Here is an 18,853-nt window from a genome sequence, read left to right as displayed (position 1 = left end):
TAAATATTGGGGGAGTTTCTTCAACTATTGACGGGTTGGGGAAAAAAACAACTACATTTTGTTGATATATGGAAAATAAGTTAGCCACATTAAACATTTAAACTTTAACTAACAATTAATGATAATGACTGCTTGGGATATTGTTTATATTAAAAGGAATTAACTGGAGCCAGCAGCTCAGATAGTCATAAAGTACAGGCAAGTAAATATTTCTTCAGAATGCTTTATGTTTTACTTTCCTGTTTATAGAAACATCCTTTAAAGTTCTGGGGCACAATGACAACTAAGAACTGGTCCCTGCCCCTTCAGCGCTCATGGTTTCGTGAGAGGAGTAGATCCATAGATGGATAAATCTCATTTATATAAATTTGTGAACCAAGCACAAGGGGAGACTGACTGGGGTGGCAGTTATCCATGAAAATAAAAGTGAGGGTCAGCTAATGAGAGCAGTGGGTGAGGAAGGGGGGCGACTGGTAGGCAAGGAACAATGCCCACGCTCGGGGGCGTGAATAAGTTGGAGTCCGTAGAGATTGCTGGTGTATTTGGAGAGTTCTGTCTTTGAAATTATTCATTGCCTTATACTACATACGCTGTATATTTTTTCTCTGCTTCCGTTTCTCCATCTTGAGAAAATCTTGTCCATCCTACTTGTGAATAACAACTGCTTCATGGATTATAGTAATATTGCAAACTTAAATAATGATGTTGACCTACTAAGCAAGAGTTTTAGATAAACCCCCCCCAACCCTTTTAAGAAAAAATAAAGGTGGCACATTCTTGATCCCTTTTTAAGGTGCTTCCCTGGCTAGTCTGCCCTTGTGAGTCTCGTACGTTTTTTCCCCTTGGTAGATTCGTAACAAAGGAAAGAGTTTATCTTGGCCCAGCTTGTCTTCTGTGGCCAACAGGGACAGTGCCACTGTGGTCCCAAAGCAAAGTGGCAGTCATGTTGTATTTTTTTATTTCCCTAGGGTGTTTCTGGATTGACCCAAAGCAATTTGTAGACACAGCTCTGCACAAATTAATATCTGGGAGAAGAAACTGTTGAGAGGAGAAAAACAGTTCAAGCTACTGTCTACTTGGATTGAAAGCTCAGAGGTTGCTCCTGGGTTTCTTTCAGCTAATAGCCTCAGAATGGCCTATGAGTAAAGACAGATGTCAAGGGGCTGGCTCGGTGGCGCAGTGGTTACGTTCACATCCTCTGGTTCTCGGTGGCCCTGGGGTTCGCCGGTTCAGATCCTGGGTGCAGACATGGCACCACTTGGCAAAAGCCATGCTGTGGCAGGCGTCCCACATATAAAGTAGAGGAAGATGGGCACGGATGTTTGCTCAGGGCCAGGCTTCTTCAGCAAAAAGAGGAGGATTGACAGTAGTTAGCTCAGGGCTAATCTTCCTCAAAAAAAAAAAAAAAAAAAAGACAGACAGATGTCAAGGCAGGTTTTGTTGGTTGTTTCTTATGGGCAGAGCCTACCTCCTACAATGGAGGCTAAAACATTCCAGATGCTCTGTCCAGCCTTCCTCACAGCTGAGCTGTGGGCATGTGACCCTGTCTAGGTCAATGAGATATAAGGAGATACCTTCTTGCCCTTAACAGAAAGAACCATAAAGAGAGAATTACCCTCCTTTCTGCATTTGAACATGGTCATGTGAGATTATGAGTTAATGCTTGGAGATGTGGCAGCCATCTGGGGGGAAATGGGATACAAGAGAGGCCACAAGAATCAGAGATGTTGACCCAGAGCCTTGATATTGCCAAGTCATCCAACCAACTCAGGACCACTTCTGTGAGAATTAAACACCCCTATTATTTAAAGGCCACTTTCATTTGGGCATTCTGTAACTTGCAGAGGAGCTATCTTAACTGATATACTGTAATGCCATGGTGACTTTCTACATATGTATCAAAATTGGAAACAACCTGAGCTTTAACCCAGTGATTGAGGATTGCTCAAGCGAACTCTCATATATCTATACAATGGCGTATATTGTGTAGCCATTACAAATGATGTCGTGGTCAAAGCATTACTTAGGGATATGGGAAAATGTTTTTTGATACACACTAAATAGAACAAGAAGTAGCATTTTAAATTACAGGATAACATGATGCATTGAAATGCATTGAAAAATACTAGATGGACTCAACCAACATTATATTAGTAGTTTTCTTTGGATGGTAGGATTATGCTTGGCTTTTGATTTCTTTCCATTCTATTTGTCTTCGTTTAACATATAGCTTGTCCAATCTAAAAAAGTTAAAACCATGAACCTAAAACTGCTCTATAAAAGTAAAGTATTAAAAAAATTATAAAACAATTTTTTTTCTAGGCCCATTCCTCCTCTCTTCTTCCCCATCTGAATTAATAGTACAAGCATCTACCCAGTTAGTTGAGGCCCGACTTTACAAGGTATCCTGTAAAATTTCAGAGGGGCCAGCCTGGTGGCCCAGCAATTAAGTTTGCGTGTTATGCTTCAGTGGCCTGGGGTTCGCCAGTTCAGCTCCCGGGTGTGCACCTGTGCACCGCTTGTCAAGCCATGCTGTGGCAGGTGTCCCACATACAAAGTCGAGGAAAACGGGCACAGAGGTTAGCTCAGGACCAGTGTTGCTCAGCAAAAAAGAGGAGGATTGGCGGTAGACGTTAGCTCAAGGCTAATCTTCCTCAAAAAAAAAAAAATTTTTTCAGGAAAAAAAGAGTTTGTTTTTTATCTTGAAGTAGAGAAGGATTTCTTAATGGGTTGCAGAAAGCTCAAACTGTAAGAAAAAAGATTGATAATATTAGTTAAAATTAAAAACATCTGTTCTTCAAAAGATATCTTAAAGAAAATGAAAAGACAAGCCAGAAACTGAGAGAAGGTATTTGTAACACATATAGCCAAAAATTGATTATGATCCAGCCTATACCAGTTAAGGACAAACTAAAAGTTCAACTTAAAAAACAAAACAAAACCAAAAAAATTCACCACAGCCTAAAAGTCTTATTATTATTAATATTTTTTAAAGATAGGCTTTTTCTTTTTGGTGAGGAAGATTGACCCTGAGCAACATCTGTTGCCAATCTTCCTTTTTTTGTTTCTTTTTCCCCTTCCCCAAAGCCTCAATACACAGTTGTATATCCTAGTAGTAGGTCCTTCTAGTGCTTCTATGTGGGAGGCCGCCACAGCATGGCTTGATGACTGATGTGTCCGTCTGCGCCCAGGATCCAAACTGGCGAACCCCGAGCAACTGAAGTAGTGTGTGTGAACTTAACCACGACGCTACCAGGCCTGCCCCAGGGTTGTCTTACTCTTAAATGAAAGTCTAATGCCCTTTCCTTCCTCCATGATCGGATTCTTCTAATATTCATATTCTGTCACACTTGCCCCTTGCTCCCTGGGTTCCCATCAGACTTCCTTTTTTTCCTTGGCCCCTCAGGCACCTTTCCTCTTCTGGGCCTCTGCAACTGCTTTTCTCTCACCTGCGATTCCCTTCTCCCAGTTCTCTGCAATGTACTCTCATTCTCAGCCTTCAGGTCTCAGTTCAAGATCACTTCCCTAGAGCGGCTGTCTCTGTTGATTTTTTATGAATGAAGGATTGTTTACCTCTTGTGGTAAGACCTCCCTAGTTAAGAAAGATGAGGTAGCCGACTGGGTGGTGTGGCACGTGCTCCATTCTTGATGCTGATGCATTCTCCCACCAACTTTTACCTCGAGTCTCAGTGTGCAGGTGTTGGCCTGTAAAATTCTGCAGCCAATTCCAATGTTGGGGAGCTAGGTTCACGCCACCAGGCAATTCTCAACCATCAGCTGGGTGTCCTACAGTTCAATTCACTTCTGATACTGTCTACTGTGAGATGGCGTCAGATCTCACAGGTTAAGAACTCAGTCCTACAAGACTGTCCTCCCACCCCGCTGCTTCAGATGCCAATTGCAAGTCCAGGTTTTCACCTTTTCTTCCAACAGCCCCTTCCTTGGGTTTGAGTAATTTGCTTGACCGACTCATAGAACTCAGAGAAACATTTTACTTACTAATTACTTGTTTATTATATGAGTATAACTCAGGAACAGCCAGATGGAAGAGATGCTTAGGGCAAGGTATGGGGAAAGGGACCATACTGTCGCTGAGGTGCCACACTCTCCACATCTTCACATATTCATCAAGCCAGAAGCCCTCTGGACCCTGTCCTTTTGGGTTTCTATGGAGGCTTTGTTACATCAGCAGGATTGATTACATCATTGGCCGTTGATGATGGAACGCAATCTCCAGGCCCTCTCCCCTCCCCGGAGGTTGAGGGGTGGGACTGAAAGTTCCAACCCTCTAATCACATGGTTGGTTCCCCTGGCAACCAACTCCCATCCTTAGGTGTTTTCCTAAAGTCACCTAATTAAAATAACAAAAGATGTCCTTATTGCTCTCATCATTTAGGAAGTTTCAAGGGTTTTAGGAGCTCGCTGGCAGAAATGGAGATGAAGACCAAATATATATTTCTTGTTATAAATACAGTATCACAGCCTGGTTCAGTGTTCTTCAAATGGCAGGTCATGAGAGTCATGAGTATGCAGTGAAATAATTCAGTGAGCTGTAGTCAACATTTTTTACTAAAAAATATAAAAGAGTAGAAAACATTAGAGTGTGCCACACATAGTATTTGGTATTGTATGCTGAACTTTTCATTTACATGTGTATTGTATACACAGGAAACACACATGAGTTGTCAGAATGTTGGGAAGCAACTCATCTAGGTATCATCTGAGGTTCATTCTACTTGTAAAGTTCGAAGATCAAGTGCAAGGTTGTTGAAAACCTAAAGTAGATAGGCTTTTTAAATGTGGCTTTACTTTTTTTAAGTACTCTGAAGTAACAAAAGAAAGGTTTTCTGAGCAGGATCCCTTCCTTATCTTGGTGACGTATGACTAAAATACAAAATAGCAGCATCAGTTTCAATAAGATAATGTGTTAAAAAATCTCTGAAAAAAAATTCTTTAAATAGCTTAAACAAGTACTTCCTCTGGGAAATTGTATTTCTATTATTAATTTGCTTAGAAATACCTTTCTTAGTAAACTTGGGACCAATTCAGAAAAAATTCTAACAGGGTCACTGATGGGAAAGTTAATATAATGAATCAGGTGTTTGGCTTTTATGCCCTCCTTTTCTTGCTGGTATTACTTCGTGAGTTACATTGCAGTTAGGACGATGGAGTCCTTGGCACTGCACTCCTGGGCTTTGCTTCTTTTCTCTGTTACCTGTCCTCGCCTTAAAGACTAGGCCGGGGATCTGGAGGACCACAGGGAGCTGTGGTTTTATGCCGGCCGTGCGCATCTTTCTTGGGTTGCTCTAAACGCAGGTCCTTCCCCTGCAGTAAATCTCATGGTTTAAGTCATCAGGAATGAGTTACAGATAAGCTTAGGTTGAAAAGTTCCTTCGTTTGTTCTTTTTTTATTCTTGTTTCTTTTCATTTGTTCACTGAAACTTTAGCTTCTGCTAGAGGTATTTTTTAAAAGCAAGAACTCCCAATCTTTTGGCCAGAAGGGCACATCTTGTTTTCCCCACCCCCACAACTAGAGGGAAGTGGAAAGAATAGTAAAACAAACACGGTGTACTCATCACCTAGATTCACTAGTTAATATTTTGTCACTTTTGCTTTATGTTTGTGTATACACACACAGACATACATACTCTTTGTGCTGAACTGTTTGAAGGCCAGGGTCAGTCATGATGACATTTCACACCTTAACACAACAGCTTGCATCTTCTGTGAGCAAGGGCCCTTTCCTGTATAAACATGACACAGTGAACCGTCCACATAGCCAGTTTATAGCTCATATTCTTATTTCCCCAGTTGTCCACAAAATGTCCTTGATAGCACCTTTTCCTCCCTCACGCTTTCCCCTAATCTAGGACTCACATTACAAAACGCCTTTGTTGTCCTGTCTCTTTAGTCCTCTCTCGTGTAGAACAATCCCCAAACCATTTTACTTTATGACATTGGCATTTCGAAGATTCCAGGCCAGGCTTATGGAATGTCCCACAATCTGGATTTGTCTGGATTGTTTGCTTATGTTTAGGTTCAGGTGAAGCATTTTTAGTAAAAATACTACCCCTTGTTTCACATTATCGGTGAAGTTTGGTAATCTGTGGGTGATGCTTTGACACTGAGTAACCTGTTCCTAGCAGCTGTTTACCCAGGGCTTTTAGCATCTGTTGATACCATTAATACATTTGAAGTGGTGAAGTGGTAAATTTTAAATTTTTTCTCCTTTAAATTAATATTATTCCGTAAAGAAGAGGACCCCGACCCTCCCCCCGCCCCCCGTGTGTGTGTGTGTGTGTGTGTGTGTGTGTGTGTATGTGAGTGTGGAATTTTTTCCAATAACAGCAGCCGCCATTTATTGAGTGCTTATTATTTGCCAAGCACTGTGCTAAGGGTTTTATATGCACAGTCTCATATAATTCTCCCCACAGTCTTAGGGAGGTAGATTTTATAACTGTTCCCACTTTGTACATGAAGAAACCAAGACTTGGAAAGGTGAAGTGACGGCTCTTGCTTACATAGATGGTAAGCATTCCAGCCAGGTGGCTCTGATGCTGCTTCATTATGATGCGTCCCTGAATGCCATCCGGGTCTCCTTTCTCAGACTCAGCCCAACCCCGACAGACAGTGTCCTTACTAAAAGGGTATCTTTACAGTCCAAGGAGTATAGATACCAGCCTAGTCCTGGGCCCTCACCTGTGCTTGCTGCTCTATTTCAGAGTCTGTTGCCCCCTCTCTCCTGGCCCCTCTGAAGGTCTCTTGGGCCCTCCCTCACTTCTCTCCTAGCCTGGCGGCTCCTGGGTGGATCGCAGCACACGTGCTGAGTGCACGCAGCTTGGCCAGCTGGTAGAAGAGGAGTTCTGGGCCTGGGAGCCATTCTGTAGTCCTTTGCCCCAAAATGCCCCACAGCTCCTCCTGTTTTCTTGGGGACCCATGGATCCCCCTCCTGGAAACTTTTTATTAAAATGTGTTCTAATCTATTATACTTACTATTCCTCATGCTTAAGTTGTGCTTAAGTTGTCTGAAGTTTTGCCAGTGAGGACCCCTTGAAGTTGGCTTGTTGTCCTATTTGTCACTATCCATTAGTCTAGGGAGCTTTCTTGCTTTCTGCAAGATGTAGCAGGCTCACCTTGCACTTTTTTTTTTAAAGAAACCAAGATATGGCACTAAGTGTGCTCATAGCTACTGGAGTGTCATTACTTCTAAGAAAAATGCGTATTTTTGTTTGAGGATCCTTCTGTTGTTGATAGCATAGTAGGGATGAGGAACAAGAAAACCTCTGTCTGGTTTCCAGTTGGAGATGGTCCAGAATTGTTAGGGACGTGTATGGACTGCAACTGTGCCCTCACCCAGCTCCTGGTTGGTCATTAGCCTGTCAAACCCTGGTGATCAAGTAGTTGGGGACATTCAATTAAAAAGAATTCCTGTCTTTGCTCAGAAAGATAACATTTCCTGTGAACTTCAATTTGCAGTGATTTTTTCCTACCCTTCCTTACAAACTTGAAACTGCAAGGAAATAATTCTTTCTTACAGAAACTCCAGTAAAAAGCTATTAACAGAACTGAGGCTCTGTCTACCACCTCATTGCTATATATTTTCAGAAATAATTACTATTTTTCAAAATTAAATTAATTATCTTAATGGAGTACTTACTTGCCTAAGTTTCAAGTTCACTCCATTTTAGTGTTTCTTCTCTTGAATGGCTTAGCAAGGGAACAGAAAAGAGGATTTTTCTTTTGTATTGTGGTTTGAGATGAGTTGTTTGTTGTTGTTTAATATCACCCAAAGATAATAATGGCTTAGGAATGCCAGTGAGAAGAATTTTTCCAAGATATGTATCTTTCTCAGTATATTATTCTCAGTTATGGTTACATACAGTGTAGTTTGTTTTTTTTTAAGATTTTATTTTGCCTTTTTCTCCCAAAACCCCCCAGTACATAGTTGTGTATTTTTAGTTGTGGGTCCTTCTAGTTGTGGCATGTGGGACGCCCCCTCAGCGTGGCCTGATGAGCGGTGCCATGTCTGCGCCCAGGATTTGGACAGGTACAACCCTGGACCAGCAAAGCAGAGCTCGTGAACTTAACCACTCAGCCACGGGGCCAGCCCCCAGTGTAGTTTATTTTAATGTTTAATTGGTACTGCTGCAGTATATGCCATCCTCTTTGATTCTTTGGCTTTATTGTTTTTTGGGTTTTTCCTTCTAAAATCAACATTTTTTAACCTACCGGTTAGTAATTATGTAGAATGGTGATTTATCTTAAATTATTTTAGTAAGAAATCAATGTTGATCTGTGTACTCAATATACATTTGCCTTCCCTCTGTCTTTAAAAGCAAGAGGTTTGATGTTTCTTAGCGTGACTAGAGGGTGAAGTAGTAACCCTTTGCAGGTTAATTGCTCTGTAATTAGCACAGATGGGGCAGGGATCTGAGGACAGTGTTAGTGTTATGGGGAAACATCTCCAAGCTTTCTTCTGTTGTAGGGCAGTCTGTTAGGTTACCTACTCTCAGCTCCTTGAGTAATATCCAGAGAGACTTGACTCCTTCTCCAGGGAATCTGCTTTGAGTTTTCCTCTGTTGATGAGATTCTTTTTTATATTGAATTCTTGAATGTTATTTGAAATTTGGTAAAACCTTTTTTTAAATAGAGGAAAGGGTGAAGTTCAGTTTAGCTGTTGGTGACTTACTGTTTTTATTTAAAGAAGATGGCCTCTAGGTCATTGGTTTCATTGACTAATCAAGAGTCATTATCTGTTGTATCTGTCAGTTTATTACTACGACAGTTTCTAAGGTGAGAAAACTTACAAAGAAGCTTAAAAATGACCACTGAATATGGAGTGGTCTAGTTTATTGATGTAAACATTTTAAAACCTACCAAAGTATTTTAGTATATCTGTCTTATATTTTTATCTTATACTTTTTGGTGACTTATTTAATCTCATTTTTATCGTAGTTTTATATTTTAAACACTTGATAAAAATTATTACTTTCTATAGGATGCTGTACCAAGTGTGCTTTTTTTGGTTTGATATTTTCTGTGTATGATGGATGACTTGTAAAAGGGGTTTATGGTAACCCCTTCTCATTTTTTTTCCTCATAAGTTCTAGGCATATTCTTTTGAACAATCTGTAATTTGGATGTTGCCATTCATAAGATCTTGGAAAGGGCTTTATAATTTTGGTGTAATAAGTAAAAAATTAAAACCTCTTAATGTAGTGTGGCATCCTTGAACAGAAAAATGATATTAGTGGAAAAACTAGGGAAATCTGAATAAAGTCTGTAGTTGGATTAATAGTAATGTACCAATGTTAATTTTTTAGTTTTGATAAATTCTCTGGTTATGTAAGATGTCTTAACAGTGAAAGTCTGCTAAAAGGAATATAGGAACTCTTTTTCTATTTAGTAGAATTTACTTCTTCGGAAGGTTTAAGTACGTGGTGATGTGACTAAGTCCTGGTGAGCTGGATGCCAGGGTGCAAAGGCCTGAGGCTGGCCTCTTCTCTCCAGAGTCTCACAATCTCGTTGGCAAGTCAAGGTCATCTCATTAATAAAAAGATGAATAACAGTACCTTTATGAGGCAGCCTATGCCAGTGAATGATACAGGGGGCCCTGTAAGATGGTGGTCAGGTGGAATGTTTGGAGAAGCCTTTGCAGAACAGGTGAAACATGAGCTGAGCTGGGCTGGGTGAGCACAACTTAGATAACTAATGGAGGGGTGGTTCTGAGAGACGGGAGATGACATGAATTGAGGAAAAAAATTGCCAGTGGTGATGCAGGATGGGTTCATTGGAACCAAAATGAGCTTCTGGAGACTTGTAGTAATCAAAGTGTGGGATAATAAGGGTCTCCCTAGTATATGGTGGCACTAGAAACATAAGGAATTATTTCAGAATTGACAGGATTGAGTGATTATGGATATAGGAGCATAGAAGAAAAACGAATCGACAGTGACTGATATTTTGAGCCAGTAGAAGGTGCTTAGAGGGTTTGTGTTTAACATTTTCATCTTCAGGTAATGCTGGACTCCCAAGTCAAATTGTCTGGCAAGAAGGTAGATGAGGGGTACTGGAGCACGGGAGAGGAGCAGAAGGGTTAGGACTTTACTTTTTAGTGAGCAGGAGAAAAAGCCAAGATGGGACTCTAATGGGAGCATTCCGAGAGCTCACGAGAGCGCTGGTGATCGTTGCAGGGGGAGCAGAGCTTCAGCAAGGAGGATGTGCTGTCCATGGCTGCAAATATGTCAGAGAGGAAGAAAACTGTGAAATCTGGAAATAAATGCTGTCTAAATGGTTATCAGTTTTATGAAAATGGTGGGCCTGGAATCCCGATTACGGGGGGTTAAGGAGTAAGGGGTGTGCGTATGTGTTTGTGTGTGTATACAGGAGAGGATTGTTGAGAAGCGGGGACAGCAGATTTATCCCAGCTTTTAAAGAAGTTTGGCTGTGTGAAGACAAAGATACAGATACATATACAGGGCAGTAGCCGAAGAGGGCAAAGGAAGGTTGTTTTAATTAAGTTTAACAAACATTTATCAAGTGCCAGTTATGTGCAAGGACCTTGTATTAGGGGCGGTGGAGGACACAAAAAGTGATTAAAATACCGTGTTTTTTCCCCTCCTGAAGAAGCGCTTCCTTAAGTTCCTTTGGCATTAGATAGGCAATTCATCTTAAACAAAATGTTAGGGATGTTGATGTTAAGCTTGCAAGCAGAAAGACAAAAATCAGTGACACAACAACCGAGGATTGGGGAGAGAGTTGTAGAATTGACGGAGCAGGGGAAAAAAACATGAAAAGATGATACAGCCCTTGTGGGTAGGGAGGGGTCGGCCTTGGAAGGGAAAAGGGATCCTCCTTTGTCCAAGGTGGGCATGGAGGGAGGAGAGGAATAAGGTAGAGTTAGAGCTGTTTTGAGGTAGAATAGAGCACAAGTGAGGAGCCCAAGAAGTCTTCACTATGAATGGCATGTGCAACAGACTAGGGCTATATTGTCTGCCTTTGAAAAGTTGCCTGGTTGAATGGAAAAATAAGACTGTTAATACTTAGATTTTTGTCCTGTGAGAAAAAAATAAAAGTGAAACACGTGGATCACTGAAGATACTGCTTTTGGCTGACGGTTTTTTTCTTTTTTAATGTCTAATAAAATAGACATGTATTTTTTAAGTGCTCAGCTAGTACAGGACTATCTCAGTGCCTGCAGTTCACTGGGCTTCTGTCAGATGTGGACACTCACGGAGCTCAGAGTCAAGGAAGGGTGATGAGAGAGAGAGGTGCAGGCTCTGAATAAACGCTTGCCAGTTGAACTCTGATCTGAGATAGAAAGTGTCTACGTGCCCGACCCGTGCACGCCAAGTATTTGGGGATTTAGAGAAGAGAATTGGAGGAATTTTGAACAAGATTTTGAAATGGATTTGCCGTATATTTACCTAAAGGCTTTGTTTTCTTCATAGATGTTATTTTCTGCACATTTAGAAAATGTGACTGTGTGCTCATACTTTCTGGTCAGAACTAAATAGCTGTACATAAAGAAAGATGAGCATGATGTTGGCCACTCAGAGAAGAAACACATTGTTTTGAACTATCTGGTTAGGTAACACTTTGGCAGGGCTTCGGGGTGGGCATCGGCAGATGGAGCGTCTGGATCGCTGCTCTAATTTTCCATTTTCTGTATGTAAACTTGCCTTAGAAGTGTTTGTATTTATTGTATTGACTATATTTAAGTGCCCATAGCCAGAAAATAGGTGTAGGTCAGCTGGAGAAAAGAGCTAATTAGTGCTGTACTTTGACTTTTATAGTCAGACGCAGGAAGACATGTAGAGGGGAAGAGCAAGGAAAGAGAAGTAATTTGAGGAGGAGAAAAAGTGATCACTTTTTTCTTTCAAGTGTTTCTTTAAAAATTCAAAAAAGCATTTCAAGATCCTTCTTACCAGGGAAGAGGGAGCAGAATATGCCACCCCACACATTTTTTAAAAAGCTGTTTTGTGAAATCCTGCTCAGACAGAAAATTATCGAAGAGACTATTTGGCTATCATAGGATAGCCCTGAAAAGTGGTTTATTTAAAGGCATTAATTAAAATGTAATCAGTACGAAAGTTAGTCTGCGAATTTCTCAACACTTGTTCTCGTAGAACGTTGTTAGTCAGGGTCCGGTTGAAGGGCTTCCTGTTGAGGGTCATATTTAACTTAGCATCCTCATTGCCTCCTCCCCGGCCCAGTTCCCAGATGGAAGAGGCGGCAAGGCCTGCCTACAGTGGTTCCTGTAGCTGAGCTTGAGGCGGCCTCGACTGAGGTCAAGCACGCCCATTCTGGCCTCTCGAGGGCTTTCTCCATGTGTTGCCAGTGTGCTGGTAAAAATGACTTTAAACTCTTGTCAGCACAGTTACTGGTGCATGCATCACAGTCCCACTCAGATAAACCTGTCACAACACAGAGGCGGCCGCTGGAGAAGAGTACAAGGGCAGGCCTCTAGCTTTCCATTCGAGCATCACTAAACGTGCACAGAGTGCCCAATTATTTCAGCATTATTGAGCAAGCCTACAGGAGGACCCAAGCCTTGCTACATTAGATTTTCTTTAGTAATTTGCTCAAGTACCGCTGAGGACACTTAAAGGGCTTAAAACGGTGGCTGCAACCAGTTTCCTTTTCTGGGTTGTTAATTCAGGTTTTCTTTTTCAAATTAACTCTCGGTGCATGCTGTGCAGTGGTTCAGGGAGAACTGTTGAACACTAATTTTCTCAATTTTCAGCTTTTTTTGTTCAACATAACTGCTTTAACAGTTAGTCACGTATTTTTTTTTTTCCCTGCTTTATTTCCCAAACACCCCCGGTACATAGTTGTATATCTTAGTTGCAGGTCCTTCTAGTTGTGGGATGTGGGACACTGCCTCAATGTGGCCTGACGCGTGGTGCCGTGTCCACGCCCAGGATCTGAACCCTGGGCTGCCGCAGCGGAGCGCGCGAACTTGACCACTCGGCCACGGAGCTGGCCCCCAACGTATATGTTTTGATTAGAAATGTATGATAGCGAGGCCTTATATTTTGGAGAACAAAATCCAGACTCTGTGTTAAAGAAGTCAGAATTTCAACTATTAAAAGTTACTTAGATAATTTCACTACTTAAAAATTAAGCTATTTAAAGTGCATTGTAAAACCCTGAAATCTAAGAAAGATAGCGTTCTCCATATATATCTCCCTCCTTCCCCTTTTTAAAAATATATGTGAAGGATAAATCTTTCCTTCATGGATGCTGGGTTTTCCATTTTCTTTTTGCACTTCCTTTCTCTCTTTTTGTTGCTGGGGAAGGGGGGTGGGGCAGATATAAGGGACAAGTTCAATATCTTTGTCTCATTTCTCACAGCAGCAACAACTCCAGGCCCAGCATTTGTCACATGGACATGGTCTGCCGGTGCCTCTGACCCCACACCCTTCTGGGCTTCAGCCCCCTGCCATTCCACCCATCGGTAGCAGTGCCGGCCTTCTGGCTCTCTCCAGTGCCCTGGGAGGCCAGTCCCACCTTCCAATTAAAGATGAGAAGAAGCACCATGACAGTGATCACCAAAGAGGTGAGCGATTCTCTCAGGATGTCAATCTGATATTACCTGCTTGCTGCTGAGAGTAGAGTCTGGCTGCCAATGTTTATTCTGTCTTTGGATTTAATTTTACTGGTGACTAAACAAAGGGTTTCTGTTGGGAGGTAGATTAATTAGTGGAAGCGGTCATTTGCCAACTGATACCTTAGTGGTTGGCAAGAGTTAATGCACTCCTCGAAGGCAAGGGAGCCTGCTCCTGCTTATTGCCTTTGATCCAGCTGCTACCTCCTGTGCTCGCTAAGTCTTAAGTCAGTTATGAAATCCCACCATAGTCTGTGTTTGAAATAGTGAGTGGCATTAATAGCTAATTTTGACCGAATCTATTTTGGGGAAAGACTGACTGATAAAGCCTCACTTGATAATTTGACAGAATCAATTATTATTTATAAATCAGATCAGCCTATATAGTGCAGTGAAAACCTCACAGGTAAGAAAGCAATTTCGGTAGTCTTAGTAATTGAGAAAGTGCAGCCCAAATTAATGAAGTCTGCTGGTTTAACTACCTCTCTCACCCAGTCTGTATAGAAGCATGAAATGGACTCACTTCTTCTGATAAGAACAACACAATGTATGCAATTGTTTTAAATTTTAATTGATTTAAAGGCCAGTTGTGTTCCTTCTAGGTTGGTCTCCTCCCTCCACAAAAGTAGGTGATGATGCAGAGACATTTTGATGTGACTGTATGTTTGTAGGGTGCTTACTGATAATTCTTATTAGTTAATGGCAGAAAAGCAAATGAAAATGTCTCTCCCAGCATTCCTTTGTGGGAATTTACTTAGCACATAGGTGGTTCATTAGTTGGAAGGGTGTGGTTCATTATTAAAACCTCATATCTATTCCTGTTTCAGTGTCATTACCATGAATTACCATCTTGGGTAAATGCTATTTATCACATAAACATAAATTTCCCATCTCTGATGTTGAAAATACTATAATATCTGTTGTCCAGTTACCTTAATGCTATAGTTCAGAGCTAAGGCATGATTACAAACACTTTTCTAAGTGTAAGAGTTGATAAGGAGTATGAATCATGAATATCCAGCTTTGGTTTCTGAAATTGTATCAAAGGTAGGTTGACTCTCTGTGAATCTGGTTGAGTAGTATTAATAATTAACTTTATAGCAAAGTTGATGTCTGTGCCATTTATTATTTAGCAGAGATGAAGTTTGATAAATGTATGATTTTATGTAAACTAAGTGGTATTTTCCTTTTTTCCTTCTTCCCACCACTTGATCTGCGTGTGTTGCTGCTGTTTTGCCTACAGACAGAGACTCCATCAAGGTAGGACTCAACTTCACAGATGAAGGAATGGCTTAAAGGGGCTCACAGTGATGTGAATAAATCTGGCAATAGATTCTTCGAGATGTAGGGAATGATTGGTGGGCTTTACCACATAGTGGTTAACGGCATTTTTGAATTGCTTTCATTTGTGTGGTTGAGATTTTTGAAAATGTTGGTCCCATTTCTCTATCAGAACCAGATTTGTAGACCAATATTGAATTATAAGATCTAGCTTGCATTGCTCTTTTTATTATCTCTCGCCATGTGAAAAAGAATAACTTTTTCTTCAGTTGGGCTTTGGCTATAAGGTAAATAATAATGAAAGGAAATAAATTGGTTTGCAAGGAAATACACATTAGTCTCATATTTTGGGAAGTAGTTCCATCCTACAAAACTCTTTATCAAAACATTTGTTTAAGAGGATTTTTCTTCACCAGAAAGAATTTTTGTTTTTTAATTTAAACATCTTGGTTTCCAGTGTAGCAAATTATTCTCCTTAGGTTTTGCATCTGTATTATCTGCCTTCTGTATCTCTTTATAGACAAGTTGTCAGGAAAGAGGAAAAGTATTTTGGGCTGAACGATTTGGATATGCTTGTGTAACACCAGAGTGGGATGCACTAAGGATGCCTGAATTTATATAGTAAGCAAACAAGAAAAACAGGCTACCATGGCAGGGAATGAGTAAAACATGAGACTTGCTTGAGCTCTTCGAGCCAGGCACAATGTAAATATGCTACCATATTATGCATGAATGTATTACGTGTTCCATTGTGTTTTGTTTGTATAGATTAGAAGGAAAGGGCAGTTCTCAAGCAATGGCCAAAGCATGGTTGTATCAATTCCTTGTCTTGTATTTTACAATTGAATGTTTTGGAGCATGGGCAGTTATATCTCTTGCAGTTTCTAATGAAGTTATATATGTGAGGACTAAAATCTTCTCCACAAACCACCTGTGCTGTCACTTTGAATGCCTCTTTACTACTTGTCCTTCTACAATAAAAGGGAAGGAGGGTTTTTTCCAAAGTCCTTAAATAGAGTCATGCATTGCTTAAGAATGGGGGTACTTCTGAGAAATATGTCGTTAGGCCATTTTGTCATTGTGCAATCACAGAGTGTACTTACACAAACCTAGATGGTATAGCCTACCCCACTCCTAGGTTCTATGGTCCTGTTCTTATGGGACCACCATCGTATATGAGGTCCGTCATTGAAACGTTATTTGGCACCTGACTGTAATGGAAAATAAAAATGAAGTCTATCTATTTTACCCTTCAAGAATCTTTGTAATTTGAAAGGGCATGTACACACCCATAGAAATGTCAACATTTACAATTGGAACTGCACACATTGAATTATTTAATTATGCATTTACAGTTGTGTATTTTGTTGTGTAATATGCATATCAATACCTAGATTAAAAAGCATTCTTAAAATGTAGTAAGTGTTCCCCACATGTGTACTTAGGAAGTAGTAAGTAAATGCATTGACCAGGATTAGCTGATAGCAGCCCTTGGAAAGCCTGTCTAGTTATTCTGAGGCTGTAGTATAAACATTCCCTGCCTTTTTTTTGATAAATACATACCTTTAGGCAGGCCGGTGAACTTAACGAAAGCCTGCTCTCCTGCCCCACTCCCGGAAGACTGTGAAAATATTTATACTCCAGTGCACACTTTGTGTCAATTACATTTTATATTCCCTCATGCCAGAGAAGGGTGTTTTGGAATCATCTATAATCTTTCAGGATGAGTCTGGGAATGAGTGTCTGTATAGCTAGAAGCCAGGGGAAAAACAAAAAGGAAATAGAGACGGATGATTTTGCCTTGATTTATTATGGAATGTAGCTATAAATTGACTATAGATACAGTTCTCAAATTTGAAATTGTGTTGTGTCAGGTTTGGGGCTGTCCTGTGGCTTTGCGGGGTGAAATAGTTTGCTAATTTTCATAAACGTGTTCGTGATGCTCAGAAAAGCAGTTAGTTGCTTGTTCCATCGATCGTCCTCATCCTTCTGTAAGTGGTTCCTGGTTAAGAGGGGCTTTTTATGATTGTCTGCTGTATGACTCGAGATGGTTTTTATCTGCCAGAGCATGCCAGTTGCCTGCAGCTGGAGTCGGGCTTGTATGAAATAATTTATTCATGCAGGATAATGCTCCTTAACATTTAACAGGTAATGAATGTGACATAAATTTCCTTCTTGCTTTTAATTTTTCCCTTTCCTCTTCTAATGTGCAAACAGGCAGCTCTAGTACTCTAAATAATAAGTAATTTTTGGCCATCTGTCAAGAGGAAATTTCAATACAAATTTAAATTAATGGTGCCTGAAATTTTTTATAGCTCCTCTAAAAGCCTCTAATGTGCAGAAAATTCTGAATCTGCTGGTAGTAATTAGTGTTGCATGTAATGAGGATGTGGGCAGTGTTATACAGCCCCAGCGTAACATTTTGATATGGTAGCAAAATTTTGATTTATACAAGGTTGTGGATGGGTTTAATTGTGAGAGATACTTTAAAATGTTTTCTTGACGTTACAGATTATTAAACAGGGCAGATTTCAGAATAGCTCATAAAATATAAATTTAAACTTAATGTAAAGATTCAGGTAATTAAGGTGCTACTTTAGGTGCCAAGTAAAATGAAAGAAATTCACTTGTTAAAGTGTTGGGCCTTTTTCCTCCTTTTTCTTTCTCGGAAGTTCTCTGGTCACTAAACCACTTGCTCTTGGCTTTATTGATCATGTTTTCTATAGCTTCAGTCACCCAAGTATTCCTAAGCCTGTTATTTGCAGACCTATATCTGAGCTTTTCAACAAGGGTGGAGAATGTAAGTATGGACCTAAAGGAGAAAGCGCTGGAGGAGCCCAAGAATCAATTTATTTGCTGATGAGAAACCAGAATAGTGTGTGTTGTGGGGCTTCTGAAGGGGCCAGGGCACCTGCTTGTCACTTGGCTCTCCAGTGACTCCATGTGCCCAACCAGAAGCTTCAGATTGGGGACTGAAAATGTCAAGAAACGGACCATGAGCTGCTCTTACCCTTAGTGGTAGGGTGGAAAGCCTAAATTTAGCTCTGCAGAAAAGGCCCTCTAAACAGGTTCCGACTTCTCTTTCAGGGGCTGAGGGGAGCGGCGGTGGGGGGGGCTTGCTCACCTTCTGCTGGAGTGTTTAGAACTGTTTCCGTCATCCCTTGAAAAGATCTAAGTGAAGCCAAAGCAATGTTTTCTGAGGTGGTGGAGCCTTCCACTGTCCGTCCCTCCTACTCAAAGCTGAGGGGTAGAAGTAGGTTGGCTCTGAAGTGGTGGCAGAGAGGACATTCCCACACGCTGTCAGGAGCTTCGTAGTTGCTGGAGGTACCAGTTCATGAAGAGGTGTCGTTAGCTTTACATCACTCACTTTTCACCTGAGTGGCTGAAATGAGGGTAACTATTCAGAGCTGTGTAGGCCAAATTGCCTAAAACTTGGTGGGAATTTGAGGTTGAGAAAGCAGTCTGTTTGCCGCCCAAGTGTCTACACAGTTTCAATACCTTCTAGCAAAAAGACACCCAAATCAAGACCAGCTTGAATATAGAGAGCAAAATTCACTATCCCCAATTATTGATTAGCTTCATGGCCTCTCCCAAGATGATTTATTACTTCCTAAGTCCTTTTCGTGTACCTGCACGGTCCTCCTGCTTTCTATGTTGAATGCACTGACCTCCTCAAGTCGGGCCTGTGAGGGATTTGCCATCTTTTATTTGTAAAATATAGCGTAAGTACATTTTTTTCCTGTAAGCAATGTTTTTATTTTTATTTCATTGGAATGTCTTCCCCAAAGTGCTGTATGCTTCATCAAAGAGTATGGGCATTTTTAGTGACTTGTATGTTGCCAGTTGATCTCCAGAAACACGGTACCATTTTAAAATGCCTAATACAATGTTTGAGTTTGTTTCCACACATTCTGCCAGTATTGAACTGTTTAGTTTTTATAATTTTTGCTAGAATAAGAAGTA

General features: G+C 40.8%; 1 protein-coding gene across 11 annotated transcripts in view; it reads left to right on the top strand.

Moving 5' to 3' along the window:
• TLE4 (TLE family member 4, transcriptional corepressor) overlaps positions 1–18,853 on the top strand; it is a 142,029-nt gene that overhangs the window by 60,247 nt on the left and 62,929 nt on the right. For 6 of the 11 annotated variants that reach the window (XM_044767618.2, XM_044767620.2, XM_044767616.2 and 3 more), the window contains 2 exons: positions 13,360–13,561; positions 14,853–14,869. In XM_044767618.2, the coding sequence (XP_044623553.1) occupies positions 13,360–13,561; positions 14,853–14,869 (219 nt within the window). Of the gene's footprint in view, positions 1–13,356; positions 13,562–14,852; positions 14,870–18,853 lie in introns of all 11 variants that reach the window. The other 5 variants (XM_044767617.2, XM_044767619.2, XM_044767615.2 and 2 more) reach the window with 1 other exon arrangement.

Source organism: Equus asinus, chromosome 23, assembly GCF_041296235.1.
Source record: "Equus asinus isolate D_3611 breed Donkey chromosome 23, EquAss-T2T_v2, whole genome shotgun sequence".
In the NCBI taxonomy this organism is placed as follows: domain Eukaryota; kingdom Metazoa; phylum Chordata; class Mammalia; order Perissodactyla; family Equidae; genus Equus; species Equus asinus.
Note: the sequence above shows the minus strand (reverse complement) of the source record. Positions and strands in the feature narration are given on the sequence as shown.